We start from the raw sequence: 20,208 nt of genomic DNA on the forward strand, positions 1-20,208 counted from the left end.
AGCTTGTCCAAGTAAGCCTTCTCGGCTGCCTGCCTTCAACCGTGCTTCAAGAAGACATGATGCTCACCCTTTTGCCACTTCCTAGTGGCAGAGTAGGAAATAACTAACCCCTGGCATAGGTTTTGGCAGTTTCGCAAAGAATAGACAGCTCCTAACCGAGCCTGAGTTAATGTCTAGGAATGCCCTAAATTCCTTAGAGAAGTACTCCACAAACTTCTTTTCCTTAAGGATAAAGGGATCCATTCGCCAGTACCTCGGGCCCAATGGAATGTCCTTAACCAACAGGTACACTGGAGCGTGATCAGAGATGGTAATATTACTAATTGTACAAGATGCCACCAAATCTAGGGTTGCCATGCGGTTCAGAAAAAAATCAATTCTGGTGTGACATCTGTGTGGATTGGAAAAAAACATAAAATCACTGTCTGTAGGGTGGAGACGTCTCCAGACATCCACCAACTCTAACTCCATACATAGATCCACTAACTGTTTAGTTTGTACAGAGAGTATCGGGAGGCCTTTGGGCAACCTGTCTACCGTGGGATCCATAAGACAATTAAAATCTCTCCCTGCAATGATATGCTGGGACTCAAGGCTAATCAATTTAGAGAACACATCTACCAGAAATTTGAGGGGATGGGCCAGAGGGCAGTAGACATATAAAACACCATATTCTTCCTCTTTTATCAGGGCTTTGAGGATTACAAACTTCCCATCTGTGCCTTTAACACACTCTAGTAACTTAAATGGAGATTCCTCCTAACCAATGTAGCCACTCCCCTACTTCTGGTATTATACGATGAAAAGTAAACCCGATCAAAGCCATTCTGCTGTAGTTTTAAATGCTCCCTATTATCCAACCGTGTCTCCTGTAATAAAGCAATAGCCACCTTTTCCTTTCTAAGACTCGAAAGTACCTTCGGCCTCTTTATGGTGAGTGACTCCCCTTGATGTTCCAGGTACACCATTTCATCAAGTTCAAATTCCAATGGAGGAACTCGAATTGCAAATCGCTGAGCCTTAGTGTCACAAGATCCATCAAACATAAAAGCTACATAAACTAAACCCGCTACAGTTATCAAACCTACAAAGCTATCAAAGACTATATACAACAAAAATCAAAAAAACAGCCAACATATAAGGCGCCAGTGGCGCTAAACAGGGGAACTCACCCCCTACCCAAAGGGGGCATCTACACATTCCAGAACCCAACTTTCCATCCTGCTGCCAATACTGGAGCCAGGGCATTTAAATTCCTGAACCAGGCATAAACTGTAAGTAGGCATCTCGCCATCCCAACCATTTTCCCTCCTCCTAGCTAGAGCCTCATCACAAACACAAGCATAAAAGAAAGAAAATACACCATGAAATAACAATGTGAATAAAGAAATGTTGAAAAAAAAGGGTAAGCACCCCATCAATCTTTTGGTAGAACTTAACTTAGAAATTGAAAGTACACATCCCAATCACCCGCGAACATAGTTTAGACCAGATTAATACCAATAAAATTATTACCAATTATTACCAGATTATTACCAATAAAAAAAGTAGGAAAAGAAAGCCGCGACCAGACTTGCTTTTCTTTAAAGAAAAACAGAGACGTATCCAAACAACACTAGTATTTGTACATACTAAATTGTTCAGATTAAGATAATTTGTCCACAAAGTCTCTTGCCCTCTCCGACGTGTCAAAGAGATGTATAGATCCATTTAAGGTGTTCCAAAGCACTGCGGGATACCTCAGGGAGTACTGGATCCCAAGCTCCCTCAGACTTCTCTTGACACCGTCATAGGATTTTCTTCTCTGGATCACCGCCGCTGAGTAGTCCTGGAAGAACATGACCTTAGAGCCGTCGTAAACTAGATCTTCAGATCCTTCCCCTGGATTCTGGAAGCTTCCACGATTCTCTCCTGATCTTTATAGTGATGAAACCACATCAAGATAGGACGAGGACGTCAGTCCAGACCTGACCTCCGCGCCATGACCCAGTGAGCCCTCTCAATCTTTAAGCTTCCAGACTCCAAGTTAAGGAATTTCAGCAACCAGTCCTCCATAAATTCCGCTGGCCACTCACCTTCCTTACCCTCCAGCAGACCGACAATCCGAATATTTTTTCTCCTGCCTCTGACCTCGATGTCATCAACAGGGTCAAGCAAATTACAGACCTGTGTCTCTAGGGCCTGGATCCTATCCTTGGAGGAACCAGTATCGGTTTCCACCACTGTGACTCTGTGTTCTACGTCACCCGACCTTCTCTCCAGGTCTCCCAGCTGCTGTTCATGCTTCTGCAGCATGATAGAGGAGAGGCTGGCCCCAATCTCTATCTGCTTGTTCAACATCTCACGAGATATCATGTGCTCCTTCACCAGGGCCTAATAAGAAATTGCGTCCGAGGATCCTGCAGCCTGGGCAGTGAGCCCGGCCTCGGACGTACCTCCTCCCTTCTTTGGCATGCCTGGACGGCGAAAACCCAGGTAAGTTGCTCTCTGTTTCCTGGACTCCTCGACCTTTCCAGACAGCTGGGATATCACGGTGGTCCGGGTAGGGTGGGCTAGGACTTCATATCTTTGGCGATGCAGTGTGGAGCTCTGCAACGCGATTTTCCTGGATCACTCCCATCTTTGATTCCCCTGTTTTTATATTTTAAATAAATAAATTCTTACAAAATTGGCAGCATGATAAGTCCAGTGAATCCATCAAAGTGAACTCACAGTGGTGATAGTTGCAGCATCGTGACTAAACATTTCCTCCTTCCCTTGCCTTCTGGCAGCTATGGAATGTCCTGAGAGAGCCAACACAAAAAGAAAAGACTACCTTGCATTCACAATGAAGCTATCTCCTTCAGGGCCCTCTACATTTCCAGGAATACATTCCACACGAATGACTGTGCTGGACAATTTCCTCAATGTGCTTGTAATGGAGATCTGGAGCACACCTTCTGCTCCTCTAAGAGGGATGCTGGCTTCTCTGGTCAAAGAGACCCAAGAGAGGGTGGGGGTGTTGGAGAGGGAGTGAGGGGAGAGTTGGGAATTGTGGGAATGGGATGGAGTTGTCGCGGAAGAGGGTATGAACAATGGCATCAGGAGCTAGTGCGCCCACACTACAGGGAAATTATTCATCACTTCTGAGCGTGAGTTAGCTAACTTGAGTTTTGCTGTTTAATCATCAAAATATGTTGTATATCTAACTGTGGAATTGGAAACAGGAGCAGCAAGATTGTGCGTGAAAGCACGATCGTTTTCCCTTAAATTTTCATCTGTAGTGTGGGATACATAATTGGCCTCAGAACCCAAAAAACAGAGAAAGAAGAAAGAAAGGACTTGCATGTGTGAAGCATACTTCACAACTATAACGTGCTTTACAGTTGAAAAAGTATTTTTGATGAATGTTTGAAAATCAGCCGTACTATTGAAGGCTTTAGCCCGCAAACTATCAATGCCCCTAGACAAGCTGTTCCAGTACAATTACAACACTAACATCTACCAGACATGTCTTGCCACTAAAAGCAGATCAGATTCAGTCTGGCCATTTATTGCCTCACTAGAGCACTCTCAATCATCAGCAAAGTGATGGAAGCAGTTAACAACAGTAGCAATGGCATAGCAATAATCAGCTTACTGATATTGTCTCCTGTTGCCAGACCTGTTGAGTTTCTACAGCAATTTCTGTGTCACAGATAGACAGTTTGGATTCCAAATAGGCCCTTCAGTCACATCACTACAGCTGCGGATCAAACATCCCTGCAGGAGTTCCTCAGGATAGCGTCTGAGGTCCAACCATCTTCAGCTTCTTCTGTGACATTCCCTCCGTCATAAGGTCAGAGGTGGGAATGTTCACTGATGATTGTGCAATGTTCACTTGGTCTGTGGAAGGAGTGAGTTTGGCAGGTCTAAAGACCTCTCATGCCTCACATTTCCTTATTCCAGATAAATGTGAGCAGACTGAGGAAGGATTGCAGTAATTAAGACCAGCAACACACAGAGCATTAATAAATATGAACAGAACGGACACTTGAATCCCAAGCTTCTTCCTATCCAGCTGTACCACTGTTCCCTCCCCCCATTCTTCCAAATCTATAGAAACACCCCTGTAACCAGGGAAGTTTAGACCGGGTCTCAGGCTGACAAAGGTCGGCCGTGGGAGGCATCACATTGCCATGGTTACAATAGCAGATTATAGATTTCTTTCAGAGCCGAGGAGCTGTCTGCTCATTACTGTTCCCAACTCTCTAAGATTGCCCTGGAATCTACAGGAAGTGAAGATTACTCAATAGGATACTGTGGTAACCAAACCTATGAAACAAAATCTGGACAAGAGAAAGAAATGTATGCTACTTGATTTTTTTTTAACATTTCTGCTCGTTAGTTCTAAAGGAATCGGTGATGGGGGCCAAAGGCTGTTTGAACGGCAGTAAAGAAGTACGTTATTGGGTACTGAAAAACCTGTTCATTTTCCTATTGCCCATGGGAACTGTGGGGAGTGGTTGGTAAGTTGGGTGACCCGTGGCAAAGAATGTGAGAATGGGACAGTTGGAGAGGGAGGTCACTGGATGAAAATTCTCGGACAGTATTCAAGCGGAGCTCAGTTGCTGAGTTTCAGGGCAATCTCCTCAACATGAATCTTTTATTTTCTCAGGATCGCTGTTGGTTCATTGCAGCAACCCTCATGTCTGGATCAGGAAGCAGGCGATTCCCAGGACAACGGAGGTACAACAGCAGCAGCTTACCCAGATCACAGTGCATTAGAGGGTTCACCTGATAAAGGTCTTTAAGGTTATATAAGAATTTGTTCAAAAACAGGAAGCCAGAAATAAGGCAGTCACTAAAAAACTCATTGAGCACTTCAGAAGAATGGCTACAATCTGGAACTTTGTTCATTTTCTCATTAGCTCCTTGAGGAACACAGTTGTATTTAGGTTAGAGTAGATTACCTACAGTGTGGAAACAGGCCATTCGGCCCAACAAGTCCACACCGACCCTCCAAAGAGAAACCCACCCCCCTATTTACCCCTGACTAATCCACCTAACACTACGGGCAATTTAGCATGGTCAATTCACCTACCCTGCTCATCTTTGAAGTGTGGGAGGAAACCGGAGCACCCGGAGGAAACCCACGCAGACACGGGGAGAATGTGCAAACTCCACACAGTCAGTTGCCCGAGGCGGGAATTGAACCCGGGTCCCTGGCACTGTGAGGCAGCAGTGCTAACCACTGAGCCACCATGCCGCCAGCATTTACTGACCATTCCTAATTGTGCTCCAACTGACTGACTTTGTTAGGTTTTTACATAGGGCAGTTAGAAGCCAACTATATTACTGTGGGTCTGAAGTCACATATATGCAGGCCAGGTCAGGTCAGTCCTTCCCTAAAGGACTTTGTGAACAAGATGAGTTGTTTCTCCCCCACCCCCTCAGATAATTGACTGGCCAGGATCTTATTGAATGGTGGAGCAGGTTCAAGGGACGGAATGGCCTACTCCCGCCGCTAACTCAGATATTCGTATCTTGCATAGTCACCATTACTGAGATTCCACCAGCTGCTGTGAGGGGATTTGTTCCAGAGCATTCGCCAGAGTCTCAACAAGAACAAAGAACATTACAGTGCAGGAACAGGCCCTTCTGCCCTCCAAGCCTGTGCCAATCCATATCATCTATCTAAATGTGCCATCTATTTTCAAAGGATCTGTATCCCTTTGCACCCTGCCCATTCATGAATCTGTCTAGATACATCTTAAATGAAGCGATCATTCCCACCCCTACCACCTCCACTGGCAACGTATTCCAGGCACCCACAAACCTCTGCGTAAAGAACTTTCCACATATATCTCCCCTGAACGTTTCCCCTCTCACTTTGAACTCGTAACCCTTAGTGACGGAGTCCTCCACTCTGGGAAAAAGTTACTTGCTATCCACCCTGTCTACACCTCTCATGATTTTGTTGGCCTCAATCAGGTCCCCCCTCAACCACCATCTTTCCAATGAAAATAATCCTAATCTACTCAACCTCTCCTCATGGCTAGCACTCTCCATACCAGGCAACATCCTGGTGAACCTCCTCTGCATCCTCTCCAAAGCATCCACATCCTTTTGGTAATGTGGTGCCCAGAACTGTATGCAGTATTCCAAATATGGCCAAACTAAAATCTTATACAATTGTAACATGACCAGCCAACTCTTGTACTCTATACCCCATCAAATGAAGGAAAGCATGCCGTATGCCTTCTTGACCACTCTACTGATTGTGTTGACACCTTCAGGGTACAATGGGTCTGAACACCCATATCTCTCTGTACATCAATTTTCCCTGTATAGTTCGCTCTGGAATTGCATCTTCCAAAATGCATCACCTCGCATTTGTCCAGATTGAACTCCATCTGCCATTTCTCTGCCCAACTCTCCAATCTATCTATATCCTGCTGTATTCTCTGATAGTCCCCTTCACTACCTGCTACTCCACCAATCTTAGTGTCATCCGCAAACTTTCTAATGAGGCAACCTACACCTTCCTCCAAATCATTCATGTATTTCACAAACAACCACGGTCCCACCACGGATCCCTGTGGATACCACTGGTCACAGGTCTCCATTTTGAGAAGCTCCCTTCTACTACTCTCTGTCTCCTGTTGCCCAACCAGTTCTCTATCCATCTAGCTAGAACACCCTGGACCCCATGCGATTTCACCTTCTTCATCATCCTACTATGGGAAACCTTATCAAACACCTTACTAAAGTCCATGTATATGACATCTACATCCCTTCCCTCATCAATCAACTTTGTCACCTCTTCAAAGAATTCTATTAGGTTTGTAAGACATGACCTTTCCTACATAAAACCATGCTGCTTATCACTGATCAGCTCATTTTCTTCCAAAAGGCTATATGTCCTATCCCTCAGTATCTTCTCCAGTAGCTTCCCTACCACTGACGTCAGGCTCACAGGTCATAGAGTCATAGAGATGTACAGCATGGAAACAGACCCTTCGGTCAAACCTGTCCATGCCGACCAGATATCCCAACCCAATCTGGTCCCACCTGCCAGCACCCAGCCCATATCCCTCCAAACCTTTCCTATTCATATACCCATCCAAATGCCTCTTAAATGTTGCAATTGTACCAGCCTCCACCACATCCTCTGGCAGCTCATTCCATACATGTACCACCCTCTGCGTGAAAAAGTTGCCCCTTCGGTCTCTTTTAGATCTTTCCCCTCTTACTCTAAACTTATGCCCTCTAGTTCTGGACTCCCCGACCCATGGGAAGAGACTTTGCCTATTTACCCTATCAATGCCCCTCATAATTTTGTAAACCTCTATAAGGTCACCCCTCAGCCTCCGACGCTCCAGGGAAAACAGCCCCAACCTGTTCAGCCTCTCCCTGTAGCTTAAATCCTCCAACCCTGGCAACATCCTTGTAAATCTTTCTGAACCCTTTCAGGTTTCACAACATCTTTCCGATAGGAAGGAGACCAGAATTGCACGCAATATTCCAACAATGTCCTGTACAGCCGCAACATGACCTCTCAACTCCTGTACTCAATTCTCTGACCAATAAAGGAAAGCATACCAAACGCCTTCTTCACTATCCTATCTACCTGCGACTCCACTTTCAAGGAGCTATGAACCTGCCCTTCAAGGTCTCTTTGTTCAGCAACACTCCCTAGGACCTTACCATTAAGTGTATAAGTCCTGCTAAGATTTGCTTTCCCAAAATGCAGCACTTTGCATTTATCTGAATTAAACTGTAATTACCTGGATTATTCCTGCTACCGTTAAACAAGGGGACAACATTAGCAATTCTCCAGTCCTCTGGGAACCCCCCCTCCCATTTTCAAGCTGCAAAAAAACTGTTAAAGCCCCAGCTATTTCCTCTCTCACTTCCCTCAGTAACCTGGGATAGATCCCAACCAGTCCTGGGGAGTTGTCGACCTTAATGCCTTTTAGAATACACAACATGTCCTCCATCCATTTGCTGACTTGACATGGAGTAATCAAAGATCTATCCCGAACCTCAACTTCTGCCATGTCCCTTTCCTCGGTGAATACCAATGCAAAGTATGCATTAAGAATCTCACCCATTTTCTCTGACTCCACACATATCTTTCCTCCTTTGTCTTTGAGTGGACCAATCCTTTCCCTTATTACCTTCTTGCTTCTTATATATAAATAAAAGGCTTTAGGGTTTTCCTTAACACTGCTCGCTAAGGATATCTCATGACCTCTGTTAGCCCTCTTAATTCCTCATTTCAGAATGGTCCTACATTTCCAATATTCTTCAAAGCTTCGTCTGACTTCAGTTGCTTAGACCTTATGTACACATCCTTTTTCCTCTTAGCTAGTCTCACAATTTCACCCTAATCTTACCATTTCTATCCCTCATTTTCACAGGAATGTATTTCTCCTGAACTCTAAACAACCTCTCTTTAAAAGCCTCCCACATATCGAATGTGGATTTCCCTTCAAACAGCTGCTCCCAATCTACATTCCCCAGCTCCTGCTGAATTTTGGTATCATTGGCCTTCTAGGAGAAAGTGAGGACTGCAGATGCTGGAGATCATAGCTGAAAATGTGTTGCTGGAAAAGCGCAGCAGGTCAGGCAGCATCCAAGGAGCAGGAGAATCGACGTTTCGGGCATATTCCTGAAGAAGGGCTCATGCCCGAAACGTCAATTCCCCTGCTCCTTGGATGCTGCCTGACCTGCTGCGCCTTTCCAGCAACACATTTTCAGCTATCATTGGCCTTCCCCTAATTTAGCACTTGTCCTTTAGGACCACTCTCGTCTTTGTCCATGAGTAATCTAAAATTTAAGGAATTGTGATCACTATTCCCAAAGTAATCCCCTACTGAAACTTCACCCACCTGGCCGGACTCATTTCCTAGCACCAGGTCCAGTATGGCCCCTTCACGAGTTAGACTATTTACATGCTGCTCTAGAAAACCCTCCTGGATGCTCTTTACAAATTCTGCCCCATTTAATCCTCTAATACTAAGTTAATCCCAGTCAATGTTGGGATAATTAAAATTAAAACTTCTCAGGATTACTTCTCCAGTGACATTACCACCAAACTACAATCTCCAATGCAATGGTGGCTGGTTTTTCGTCTAGGAGATGGATATCAGGAGTTGGGAATGTTCCTCTCCCTGAGATCCCATCTTTGCGATAGGGACTTGCCTCTCCTACTTTCAAGTAAATGAAATGGCGATGAACTGAAGATGGGTCAATTGCCTCTGGAGCAGGCCCAAGGTGTCAATGGAAGTGGACTAATGGCAAGGTCAAGAGCTGAGAAGGCTTCTCTCCATTTACTGGGTCATTGGTCAAGTTGTATGCATGACTGTTAAGCTCTGTAATCCTCATTCTACACAATCCCTCACTTTTCTCTGCCACATCATGCCAAGTCATATCCCCCATACATTCTCTATACCCTCTCTTCCAAATTCCATGATGTTCAGCCATCGACCAGCCTGGAATGTCTTTGAGATGCTCCTGAAACTGATGCAATAAACAACGAAGCTTTGAAAACTGCCAGTGAAAAACCACTCGTCTTACAATCTCATATAAGTGTCAGTCACCCACAGCCATTCATCTTATGAATGGCAAAAGCTGTAATTCACCTCATACCTATTAATCTTGTTTAAAAAAAAAGACAGGCATTGAGAAGACTTCATACAAGAACAGGTTATCACAAGGTAATAAAGATAATATTCAAACAAAGCTAGCACTCGTTGTGGGTTTTTGATAATGAGGCATTGTAGTTTTATAATGATGCCATCTGGCAACTGTATCAACAGCAGCAGTGTGAACATATGACCTAAAATCTTGTTTTACCATATGGTCTCATTATGAAAGTAAAGACACCCCAACTAGACAATCCATTCTAACCTTGGGAATGGTACATTTCTTGGATTATTGGTAGAATCCAAGAGGGAAATATTACAGTCCTTCTGATTGCTTTTCAATGATCTATGCTGGCAAATATACTGTGAATGTTGGCTGGTGTATTTATTAGTTACTAGAAGGTTTGCAAGTATTGTTTAAACAAACATTAGAGTCATAGAGATATACAGCACGGAAACAGACCATGCTGACCAGATATCCCAACCCAATCTAGTCCCACCTGCCAGCACCTGGCCCATATCCCTCCAAACTCTTCCTATTCATATATCCATCCAGATGCCTTTTAAAAGTTGCAATTGTACCAGCCTCCACCACATCCTCTGGCAGCTCATTCCATACATGTACCATTCTCTGCGTGAAAACGTTGCCCTTTAGGTCTCTTTTATATCTTTCCCCTCTCACCCTAAACCTATGCCCTCTAGTTCTGGACTCCCCCACCCCAGGGAAAAGACTTTGTCTATTTATCATATCTATGCCCCTTATGATTCTGTACGGTCACCCCTCAGCCTCCAATGCTTCAGGGAAAATCACCCTAGCATATTCAACCTCTCCCTATAGCTCAAATCCTCCAACCCTGGCAACATCCTTGTAAATCTTTTCTGAACCCTTTCAAGTTTCACAACATCTTTCTGATAGGAAGGAGACCAGGATTGCATGCAGTATTCCAACAGTGGCTTAACCAATGTACTGTACAGCCACAACATGACCTCCCAACTCCTGTACTCAATGCTGTGACCAATAAAGGAAAGCATACCAAACGCCTTCTTCACTATCCTATCTACCTGTGACTCCACTTTCAAGGAGCTATGAACCTGCACTCCAAGGTCTCCTTGTTCAGCGACATTCCCTAGCACCTTATCATTAAATGTATAAGTCCTGCTAAGATTTGCTTTCCCAAAATGCAGCACCTCGCATTTATCTAAATTAAACTCCATCTGCCACTTCTCAGTCCATTGGCCCATCTGATCAAGATCCCGTTGTAATCTGAGGTACCTTCTTCGCTGTCCACTACACCTCCAGTTTTGGTGTCATCTGCAAACTTACTTACTACACCGCTTATGCTCACATCCAAATCATTTATATATGTGATGAAAAGTAGTGGACCCAGCACCAATCCTTGTGGCACTCCACTGGTCACAGGCCTCCAGTCTGAAAAACAACTGTCCACCACCACCCTCTCTTTTCTATCTTTGAGCCAGTTCTGGATTCAAATGGCTAGTTCTCCCTGTATTCCATGAGATCTAACCTTGCGAACCAGTCTCACATGGGGACTTCTGTCGAACGCCTTACTTAAGTCCATATAGATCTGCCACTCTGCCCTCATCCATCCCCTTTGTTACTTCTTCATAAAAATCAATCAAGTTTGTGAGACACGATTTCCCACGCACAAAGCCATGTTGACTATCCCTAATTAGTCCTTGCCTTTCCAAATACATGTACATCCTGTCCCTCAGGATTCCCTCTAACAACTTGCCCACCACTGATGTCAGGCTCACCGGTCTATAGTTCCCTGGCTTGTCCTTACCAGCTTTCTTAAACAGTGTTACCATGTTTGCCAACCTCCAGTCTTCCGGCACTTCACCTGTGACTATCGATGATACAAATATCTCAGTAAGAGGCCCAGTAGTCACTTCCCTAGCTTCCCACAGAGTTTTTGGGTACACCTTATCAGGTCCTAGGAATTTATCCACTTTTATGCATTTCAAGACATCCAGCACTTCCTCCTCTGTAATATGGACATTTTTCAAGATGTCACCATCTGTGTCCCTACATTCTATATCTTCCATGTCCTTTTCCACAGTGAACACTGATGCAAAGTACTCATTTAGTATCTCCCCCATTTCCTGCAGCTCCACACAAAGGCCGCCTTGCTGATCTTTGAGGGGCCCTATTCTCTCCCTAGTTACGCTTTTGTCCTTAATATATTTGTAATTCTTCTATAGAAAGACATAGTTTTTGATGTCGTGGCAGTATAATTGTCTAATAGAGGCCTTGTGGCACAGTGGTTAATGCCCCTGTCTTTGAACCAGAATCTTTGGGTTTGACACCCCCCTGGGATTTGATGGCCAAGTGAGGTGTATTCATGATGAGGTCACTACACACATGTTAAAAGACTCCACACACAGGTTCGTGCCATAGGCTTAACTTTGTGGCAAGCATTTTCCTTGCCTCAAGCAATGACTGGAAGATAAATACTGTATTTGTGACAAACCAGCAAAACTGCTTTGTCTGTGAAACTGTAATACCATAAGAAATAGCAACAGAATTAGGACGTTCAGCCCATTGAGTCTGCTTCAACATTTGATCATGGCTGATATATTTCTCAATCCGATTTTCCAGCCTTCCCCCCCATAACCTTTGATCCTTTTACTTATCAAGAACCTATCCATCTTCTTGAAAATGCTTGACCTTGAAAGCCCTCTGTGGCAATGAGTGCCACAGATTCACCATCCTCTGGCTGAAGAAACTCTTCCTCATCTTGTTCTAAAGGGTTATCCCTTCACTCTGAGGCTGTGTCCTTCACTCCTAGTGTCTCTTACTCCTGGAAACATCTTCTTCAAGTGCACTCTGTCCAGGCCTCTCAGTCTTCTGTAAGTTTCAATCAGGCCCACTCCCATCCTTCTAAACTCCATCAAATACAAACCCAGAATCCTCAATCGCTCCTCATATGCCAAGCCCTTCATTCCCGATCATTATCGTAAACCTCCTCTGGACTCTCTCTCAGGCCAGCCTATCCTTCCTTAGATATAGGGTCAAAACTGCTCATAATATTCCAAATGCGGTCTGACCAGACCCTTGTGCAGCCTCAGCAGTACATCTCTGCTATTGTATTTTAGCCCTCTTGAAATGAATGGTAACATTGCAATTGTCTTTCTAACTGCCAACTGAATCTGTCTATAAACCTTAAAAGAATCTTGAACTACGACTCCTAAGTCCCTTTGTGCTTCAGATTTCAGAAACCTTTCCCCATCTCAAACGTAGTCTATGCCTCTCCTTCCTACCAAGGTGCAGAAACCTTCTTAACGTTACCTGTCCCTCCACCTTTTTTTTTGTCATCTGTAAACTTGACAATGTCCTCAGTTCCTTCGTCCAGATCATTAATGTATAATGTGAATCATTGTGGATCCCACACGAATCCTGTGGAACTCCACTAGTCACTGGCTACCATCCTGAAAAAGATCCCTTTAATCCTACGCTCTGCCTTCTGACAATCAGCCAATCCTCTATCCACGCCCAGTACATTGCCCCTAACATCATGGACTTTTATTTTATTTCGCAGTTTTCACTGTGGCAACTGGCTAAAGGCTTTTTGAAAGTCCACTGCTCTCCTTTATCTAACTTGCTCATGACATCCTGAAAGAAGTCTAACAGATTGGTCAGGCATGACCTCCCTTGACATGCCTGTGCTTACTTAGCCCTACTTTTCAATGCACTTCCAACAACTCCACAATCTCATCCTTAATAACAAACTCTAAAATCTTATCAATGACCAAGGTCAGTGTAACTGGCCTGTAGTTTCTGGTCTTCTGCCTCCCTCCTTTCCTAAACAGAGGTGTTACATTAGCCATTTTCAAGTCCTCTGGGATCCTCCCTGATTCCAGTGATTTCTAAAAGATCACCACCAATGCCACTACTATCTCTTCAGCTATTTCCTTCAGAACTATGGAGTGTAGTCCATCTGGTCTGGATGATCTACCCACCTTCAGACCTTTCAGCTTCCCCAGCACCTTTTCCTTTGTGATGGCCGTCACACTCACCTCTACCCCATGACTCTCTTGAAGTTCTGGTATGTTGCTAGTGTCTTCTGCTGTGAAGGCTGATGTAAAGTACCTGTTTGGTTCCTCTGCCATTTCGTGGTTTCCTATTGACTGCTTCTGCAGCCTCATTTTCCAGTGGTCCAATGACCAATGTTGCATCTCCCTTACCTTTTACATACCTTAAAAAATTGTAATCTTCTTTCGTAATACTAGCAAGCTTACCCTCATACTTCATGTTGTCCTCTGCGTGTTTTAAAGGCTTCCCAATCCTCTGGTACTCACTAACCTTCACCACATTGTATGAATCATAGAATCCCTACAATGTGGAAGCGGGCCATTTGGCCCATTGAATCACACTGATCCTCCAAACAACATCCCACCCAGACAATCCAACACCCTCCCCCCACCCCATCCCTGTAACCTTACATTTTCCATGCCTAATCCACGTAGCCTGCATATCTCTGGATACTATGGGGCAATTTAGCATGGCCAATCCAACTAAGCTGCACATCTTTGGATTGCTGGAGGAAATCGACATAGTATGCTTTTCTGTTTGCTATTAGCCTCATTCCTCCCCTGCCCCTCCCCTGCCCCCCCCCCCCCCCCCTCCCCCCGACCCCCCAACCCCTTAGTATGTTTGTCCTTCTTTGGAATGAATTTCTGCTGTGCCTCCTAAATTAACTCCAGGATGTCCTATTATTGCTGCTGTACTGCCTTCACTGCTAGGCTCCCCTTCCAAACAACTCTGGATCCTTTTCTTGGAATCCGCTACCAACCTGGTTTTCCTAGTCCACCTGCACAATGAAGTCCCCCATGATGAGTGTAATAGTGCCTTTCTTACGTGCCTTTTCTGTCTCCTGATTTCCCACTGACAAAATGCTTGATCCGTGGTCTGTTTCCCTTTATACAATCAGCATGGTTCCCTGTAAAATGAATTAATACAGTTTTTTAAAGAAATGTCATCCTGTGCAGAGCCCAACTTCTTGTATGTGGGTTGCATTTGGCTGCCTGTTTAGTCACCTTTATGAATCTTTCTAAAGTATCTTATTTCTTAAGCCTTTTTATTTCACCACTAATATTGTCTCATTTCCATTTAGATCATTTTTAATTATTTAGTGTATTCCCAGAGAGTCCTGTCATGTTTAATGAGAAGCTATGGAGAATGCCAATGGAATAATCTCAGGAGAGAATGGGGTGGCTGGTTTGGCTGGAGAATTACTTATCACCTTGTTTTATGATGAGATACTTTGCAGATTGCAAAGTAATCACACGCTGCAAATTTTGCAGTGGGAAACGTGTCCTTGGCACAAAGTGGCCTGGGTCGAACTTGTTGCAGTCTGTATTCTTGCTGTTAACAGGCGATGGGTTTTTGATTGTCAACTTACCCCTGTCTCTAGTCGTGGTGTCCACGGGAGAAGTGGCTTCTCCTCCCTGTTTAAATCGACACTGACCCCGTCCTCATCCTCGTCCTCGGCCTCGGCACAGCAGGAGACACAGCCCCTCCTCCAGCCGTCCAGACGCACCTCTCCGCCGGTTAGGTTACGGGATAGCTGTGCAACTTCCTCCCTTAGCAGCAGCAGCAACTCGGGATCCTACAAAGGCAGCGACAGCAGCCCCACCCCCAGGTAATGTAACATTTTTATTCGCAAAGGGAGGGAGGCAGAGGGGACAAAGGCCAGTTACCTAAACATCTGTCTTTGTAATATGTTAAAAGATATTATTAAAGAGATTTTGCAGGGTATTTGCAAAACTTAAAGGTAAACAGGCAAATAAGCATGGTTTTGTGAAAGAGAAATAATGTTTTAACTATTTACTGAATTCCTTTGCAGAATTAAATGGGCTTTGGATAATGGGGAACTTGTGGCTGTGAGTTTTTAAAAATTCTCTGTTGGGCATAGGTGTCACTGGCTGGCCCACTTAGATTTCCAGAAAAAAATTTGGTGAAGTATCACATCAAAGATTATTCTGAAAAATAATTATGGTCTAGAGAGTAACATATTGGCATGGATAGAAGATTGGCTGGTGAACAGAAAATAGAGAGAAGACAGAAATGGGTCATTTTGTAATTGGCAAGTTGTTCTGAGTGGTGTGCTGCAGGGATTGATGCTGGGACCATTTTGTAATTCATATAAATGACTTCAATGAAGGCGCCAAAGGTACGGTTGCTAAATTTGCTAATGACACAAAGATACTTAGATGAGTAAGTGCAAAACACTGCTGATGCTGGCAATCTAAAATAAAAACAGAAAATGCTGGAGGATCTCAGCAGATCTGGCAGCATCTGTTCCAGTTTCAAAGAAGAGTCTTTGGACTTGAAACATTTTTCCCAGATGCTGCCAGATCTGCTGCACGTATTCAGCATTTTCTGTTCAAATAGAAAAGTAAGTTGTGAGGAAAGCATGGGAAGATACATATAGGTTAGTTGAATGGGCAAAGATGTGGCAATTGGAGTATGGTGTTGGAAAATGTGAAATTGTTCATTTGGTAAAAAATTTTACAAAAAAACCTTTTGACTAAATCTGCTGATCTTTGAGATGCAGATGGATCTGGGAGTCTGGCAGGGTATTTAATATATAATAACATATCATCTATAAAATTTAATACTTAATCCATAATCCTCTGGCAGCTCATTCCATATATGCACCATTTTCAGTGTGAAAAGATTTCCCCTCAGGTCCCTTTTAAATCTTTCCCCTCTTACCTTGAAGCTATGCCCTCTAGTTTTGGACTCTCCTACCCTGGGGAAAAGACCTTGGCTATTCACCCTATCTATGCCCCTCATGGTTTTATAAACTTCTGTAAGACCACCCCTTCACCTCCAGTACTCCAGGGAAAAAAGCACCCCAGCCTGTTCAGCCTCTCCTTACAACGCAAACTCTCCAGTCTCAGTATCATCCTTGCCAATCTTTTTTTCATCCTTTCCAGTTTAATAACATTCTTTATTTAGCAGGCCGATCAGAATTGTACACAGTACTCCAAGCATGGCCTCACCAATGTCTTGTACAGCTGTAACGTGACTCCCCATCTACTGTCTCATTGTTTTTAGCGATAAAGGCAAGCATACAAATGCCTTCTTTGTCGCCATGTCTACCTGTGTTGTCTCACTTGCAAGAAATTATGTACCTGCAACCCTATGTCTCTCTGTTCGACAACTGTGCAAGTCCTGCCCCGATTTGTCTTAACAAACTGCAACACCTCACAATTATCTAAGTTAAACCATATCTTCCATTCCTCAGCCCATCGGCCCAGTTGATCAGGATCCCATTGTACTCTTAGATAACCTTCTTCATTTTTCACTGTAGCTCCAGTCCTTGACCTTATTTAAGGAGGGATGTAAATGCCTGGAGGCAGGTCAGTCAAGGTTTGTTTGACTAATAGCTGGAACAGGCAGGTTGTATTTGGAGACAAGGTTGGACAGGTTAGGCTTGCATTTGCTGGAGTTCAGTAGAGTAGAGGGTGACTTGATTGGAGCATAAAAGATCCTGAGGAATCTTGATAGAGTGGATGTGAAAAGGATATTTCCTTTTGTGTGAGAATCTCGAACAAGGATTTAAGAATTAAGAGTTTCTACCTAAGGCAGAAGTGAGGAAAAGCTTTTCATTCAGAGGGTAATGGGTCTCTGGAATTCTTTTCCTCAAAAAGAAGTTGTAAGTGTCATTTTCAAGTTTGTCTGATGTGCTTGCTTACTTCCTGGGACTCATTTTACAGTGATATTGAGGTGTGATTTACCATGACACCTGGTTTATTATCATTGAAACACAACATATATGCATGTAATTCTATGAAACCTGTCTTTCTCTCTAAGTTTCTGAGTAACATTACTGTTCCTAAATTATTGTGTTTTCACATGGGTTTAAGATCTGCTTTGGAAGCTGAAGCTGGTAAAGAGGTTTATACTATCCTGGTTACAGCTGGGGAACTGAGGTTCCTCTAGCTCCCAAGGTTCCTGCTTCTTGTGCTAATATTGTCTCGAGAATGTCAGCCCCTCTAATTTGAGAGGCCCCCTTTAAATACAGTTCATCGGGTCATCTCTAAAGTACAGTGGCTTACTATCGTTTATTAAGTGGGCATGGTAACCGACATGCACATTCCTCCTATATAGTTACAGTAGTTTGATACAACAATGTAATTAACAGAATTCAGTTACTTCTTGTGCATGTGTTTCTGTCCCAGGCAAAGCTATCACCAAAGGCAGTCATGATCATTTGGAGATGCCGCTGTTGGACTGGGGTGTACAAAGTTAAAAATCATACTACACCAGGTTATAGTCCAACAGGTTTATTTGGAACCACTAGCTTTCAGAGCACTGCTCCTTCATCAGGTGGTTGTGGACTATAAGATCGTAAGACACAGAATTTATAGCAAAAGTTTACAGTGTGATGTAACTGAAATTATGTATTGAAAAAGACCTGGGTTGTTGGTTAAGTCTCTTATCTTTTAGAACGACCATGTTTGTCTCAGTTGTTTCATATGTAATTCGCAAAATTTTTTTAAAAGTTACATTCTCAAGTGAACTTTAACAACTGATGTCATGTCGGCCCAGATAATGCATTTAAGGTGTGAGCTTTCCTGTGTGAGACTGTCTGTGCCCCAATGGTCAGACTGAATCTAATCTAAAAAACGGATTTACAGAATGGATTCATGCAGTTTGTGAGCAAAATAAAATGTAATTCTGCAAGTATAAGTTCACCCCACAAAGTTATACCTGTATGTGTGCATGTTGGTGTGTGTGTTTTGGTGGGGGGTGGCGGGGGTTATGACTGTCTGTGAGGGAGTGTGTATATGTTGAGTGTGAGTATAAAGGGGTAGAAGTCTGTGAGAGGGTGAGCGTTGAGTGTATGTGTGAGCATTTGAGAGAGGGTCTGCGTGTGTGTGTAGAGGGTCACCTGTAGTGTGACATGAACCCAAGATCCCAGTTGAGGCCATCCCCATGGGCACTGAACTTGGATATCAGCCTCTGCTCGGCCACATTTTGTTGTGGTCTGTCCCGAAGACCGCCTTGGAGGACGGTCACCCCGGAAGTCCCCGGTCGAATGTCCCAGACTGCTGAAGTGCTCTCCGACTGGGAGGGAACTGGTGATCGTTGTGCGGTATCCATTCACCTGTTGCCATAGCCTTTGCTTGGTCAGGCCAGTATACCATGCTTCAGGGCATCCTTACCTGCAGCGTATGAGATAGACAACATTTGCCGAATCACATGAGTACCTGCCACGTACACGGTGGGAGGTGTCTTCACACCTGGGGCATGCATTCAGCCAACGTTTCTATCTCATATGCTGCAAGTCAATTAATTTGAATTAAAATTAATTGATTAAGTTGCCAAAACAGCAACCAAAATTCAGTTCCACATTTAACAGCCAACTGTGACATGTATCTATTTTGGAAGAACCTGTCTCCCGCCGTTCTGTTTGGGTACATAGAACATAGAACATAGAAGAATACAGCGCAGTACAGGCCCTTCGGCCCTCGATGTTGTGCCGATCCAAGCCCACCTAACCTACACTAGCCCACTATCCTCCATATGCCTATCCAATGCCCGCTTAAATGCCCATAATGAGGGAGAGTCCACCACTGCTACTGGCAGGGCATTCCATGAACTCACGACTCGCTGAGTAAAGAACCTACCCCTAACATCTGTCCTATACCTACCCCCCCTTAATTTAAAGCTATGCCCCCTTGTAATAGCTGACTCCATATGTGGAAAAAGATTCTCACTGTCGACCCTATCTAAACCCCTAATCATCTTGTACACCTCTATCAAGTCACCCCTAAACCTTCTTTTCTCCAATGAAAACAACCCCAAGTGCCTCAGCCTTTCCTCATACGATCTTTCTACCATACCAGGCAACATCCTGGTAAACCTCCTCTGCACCCGTTCTAGTGCCTCCACATCCTTCCTATAGTATGGCGACCAAAACTGCACACAATACTCCAGATGCGGCCGCACCAGAGTCTTATACAACTGCAACATGACCTCAGTACTCCGGAACTCAATTCCTCTACCAATAAAAGCCAGTACGCCATATGCCTTCTTCACCGCACTATTTACCTGGGTGGCAACTTTCAAAGATCTGTGTACATGGACACCAAGATCCCTCTGCTCATCCACACTACCAAGTATCCGTCCATTAGCCCAGTACCCCATCTTTTTATTACTCTTACCAAAGTGAATCACCTCACACTTAGCTACATTGAACTCCATTTGCCACCTTTCTGCCCAGTTCTGCAGCTTATCTATATCCCGCTGTAACCTGCCACATCCTTCCTCACTGTCTACAACTCCTCCGACTTTCGTATCATCCGCAAACTTGCTCACCCAACCTTCTAACCCCTCCTCCAGGTCATTTATAAAAATGACAAACAGCAATGGTCCCAAAACAGATCCTTGCGGAACACCGCTAGTGACGGCACTCCAAGATGAACCTTTGCCATCAACTACTACCCTCTGTCTTCTTCCAGCCAGCCAACTCCTAATCCAAACCTCCAACTCACCCTCAATGCCATACCTCTGTATTTTTTGCAGTAGTCTACCATGGGGAACCTTATCAAACGCCTTACT

General features: G+C 44.1%; 1 protein-coding gene across 7 annotated transcripts in view; it reads left to right on the top strand.

Moving 5' to 3' along the window:
• LOC122560305 (syntaphilin-like) overlaps positions 1 to 20,208 on the top strand; it is an 85,220-nt gene that overhangs the window by 54,760 nt on the left and 10,252 nt on the right. For 5 of the 7 annotated variants that reach the window (XM_043710882.2, XM_043710883.2, XM_087994712.1 and 2 more), the window contains 2 exons: positions 4,637 to 4,707; positions 15,047 to 15,274. In XM_043710882.2, the coding sequence (XP_043566817.2) occupies positions 4,667 to 4,707; positions 15,047 to 15,274 (269 nt within the window). In that variant the 5' untranslated portion in view covers positions 4,637 to 4,666. Of the gene's footprint in view, positions 1 to 2,370; positions 2,476 to 4,215; positions 4,327 to 4,636; positions 4,708 to 15,046; positions 15,275 to 20,208 lie in introns of those variants that run through there. The other 2 variants (XM_087994711.1, XM_087994713.1) reach the window with 2 other exon arrangements.

The sequence above is a fragment of the Chiloscyllium plagiosum genome, unplaced genomic scaffold, assembly GCF_037043375.1.
Source record: "Chiloscyllium plagiosum isolate Xiang-an unplaced genomic scaffold, Cpla_swu_hap1 HiC_scaffold_15, whole genome shotgun sequence".
Taxonomy (NCBI): domain Eukaryota; kingdom Metazoa; phylum Chordata; class Chondrichthyes; order Orectolobiformes; family Hemiscylliidae; genus Chiloscyllium; species Chiloscyllium plagiosum.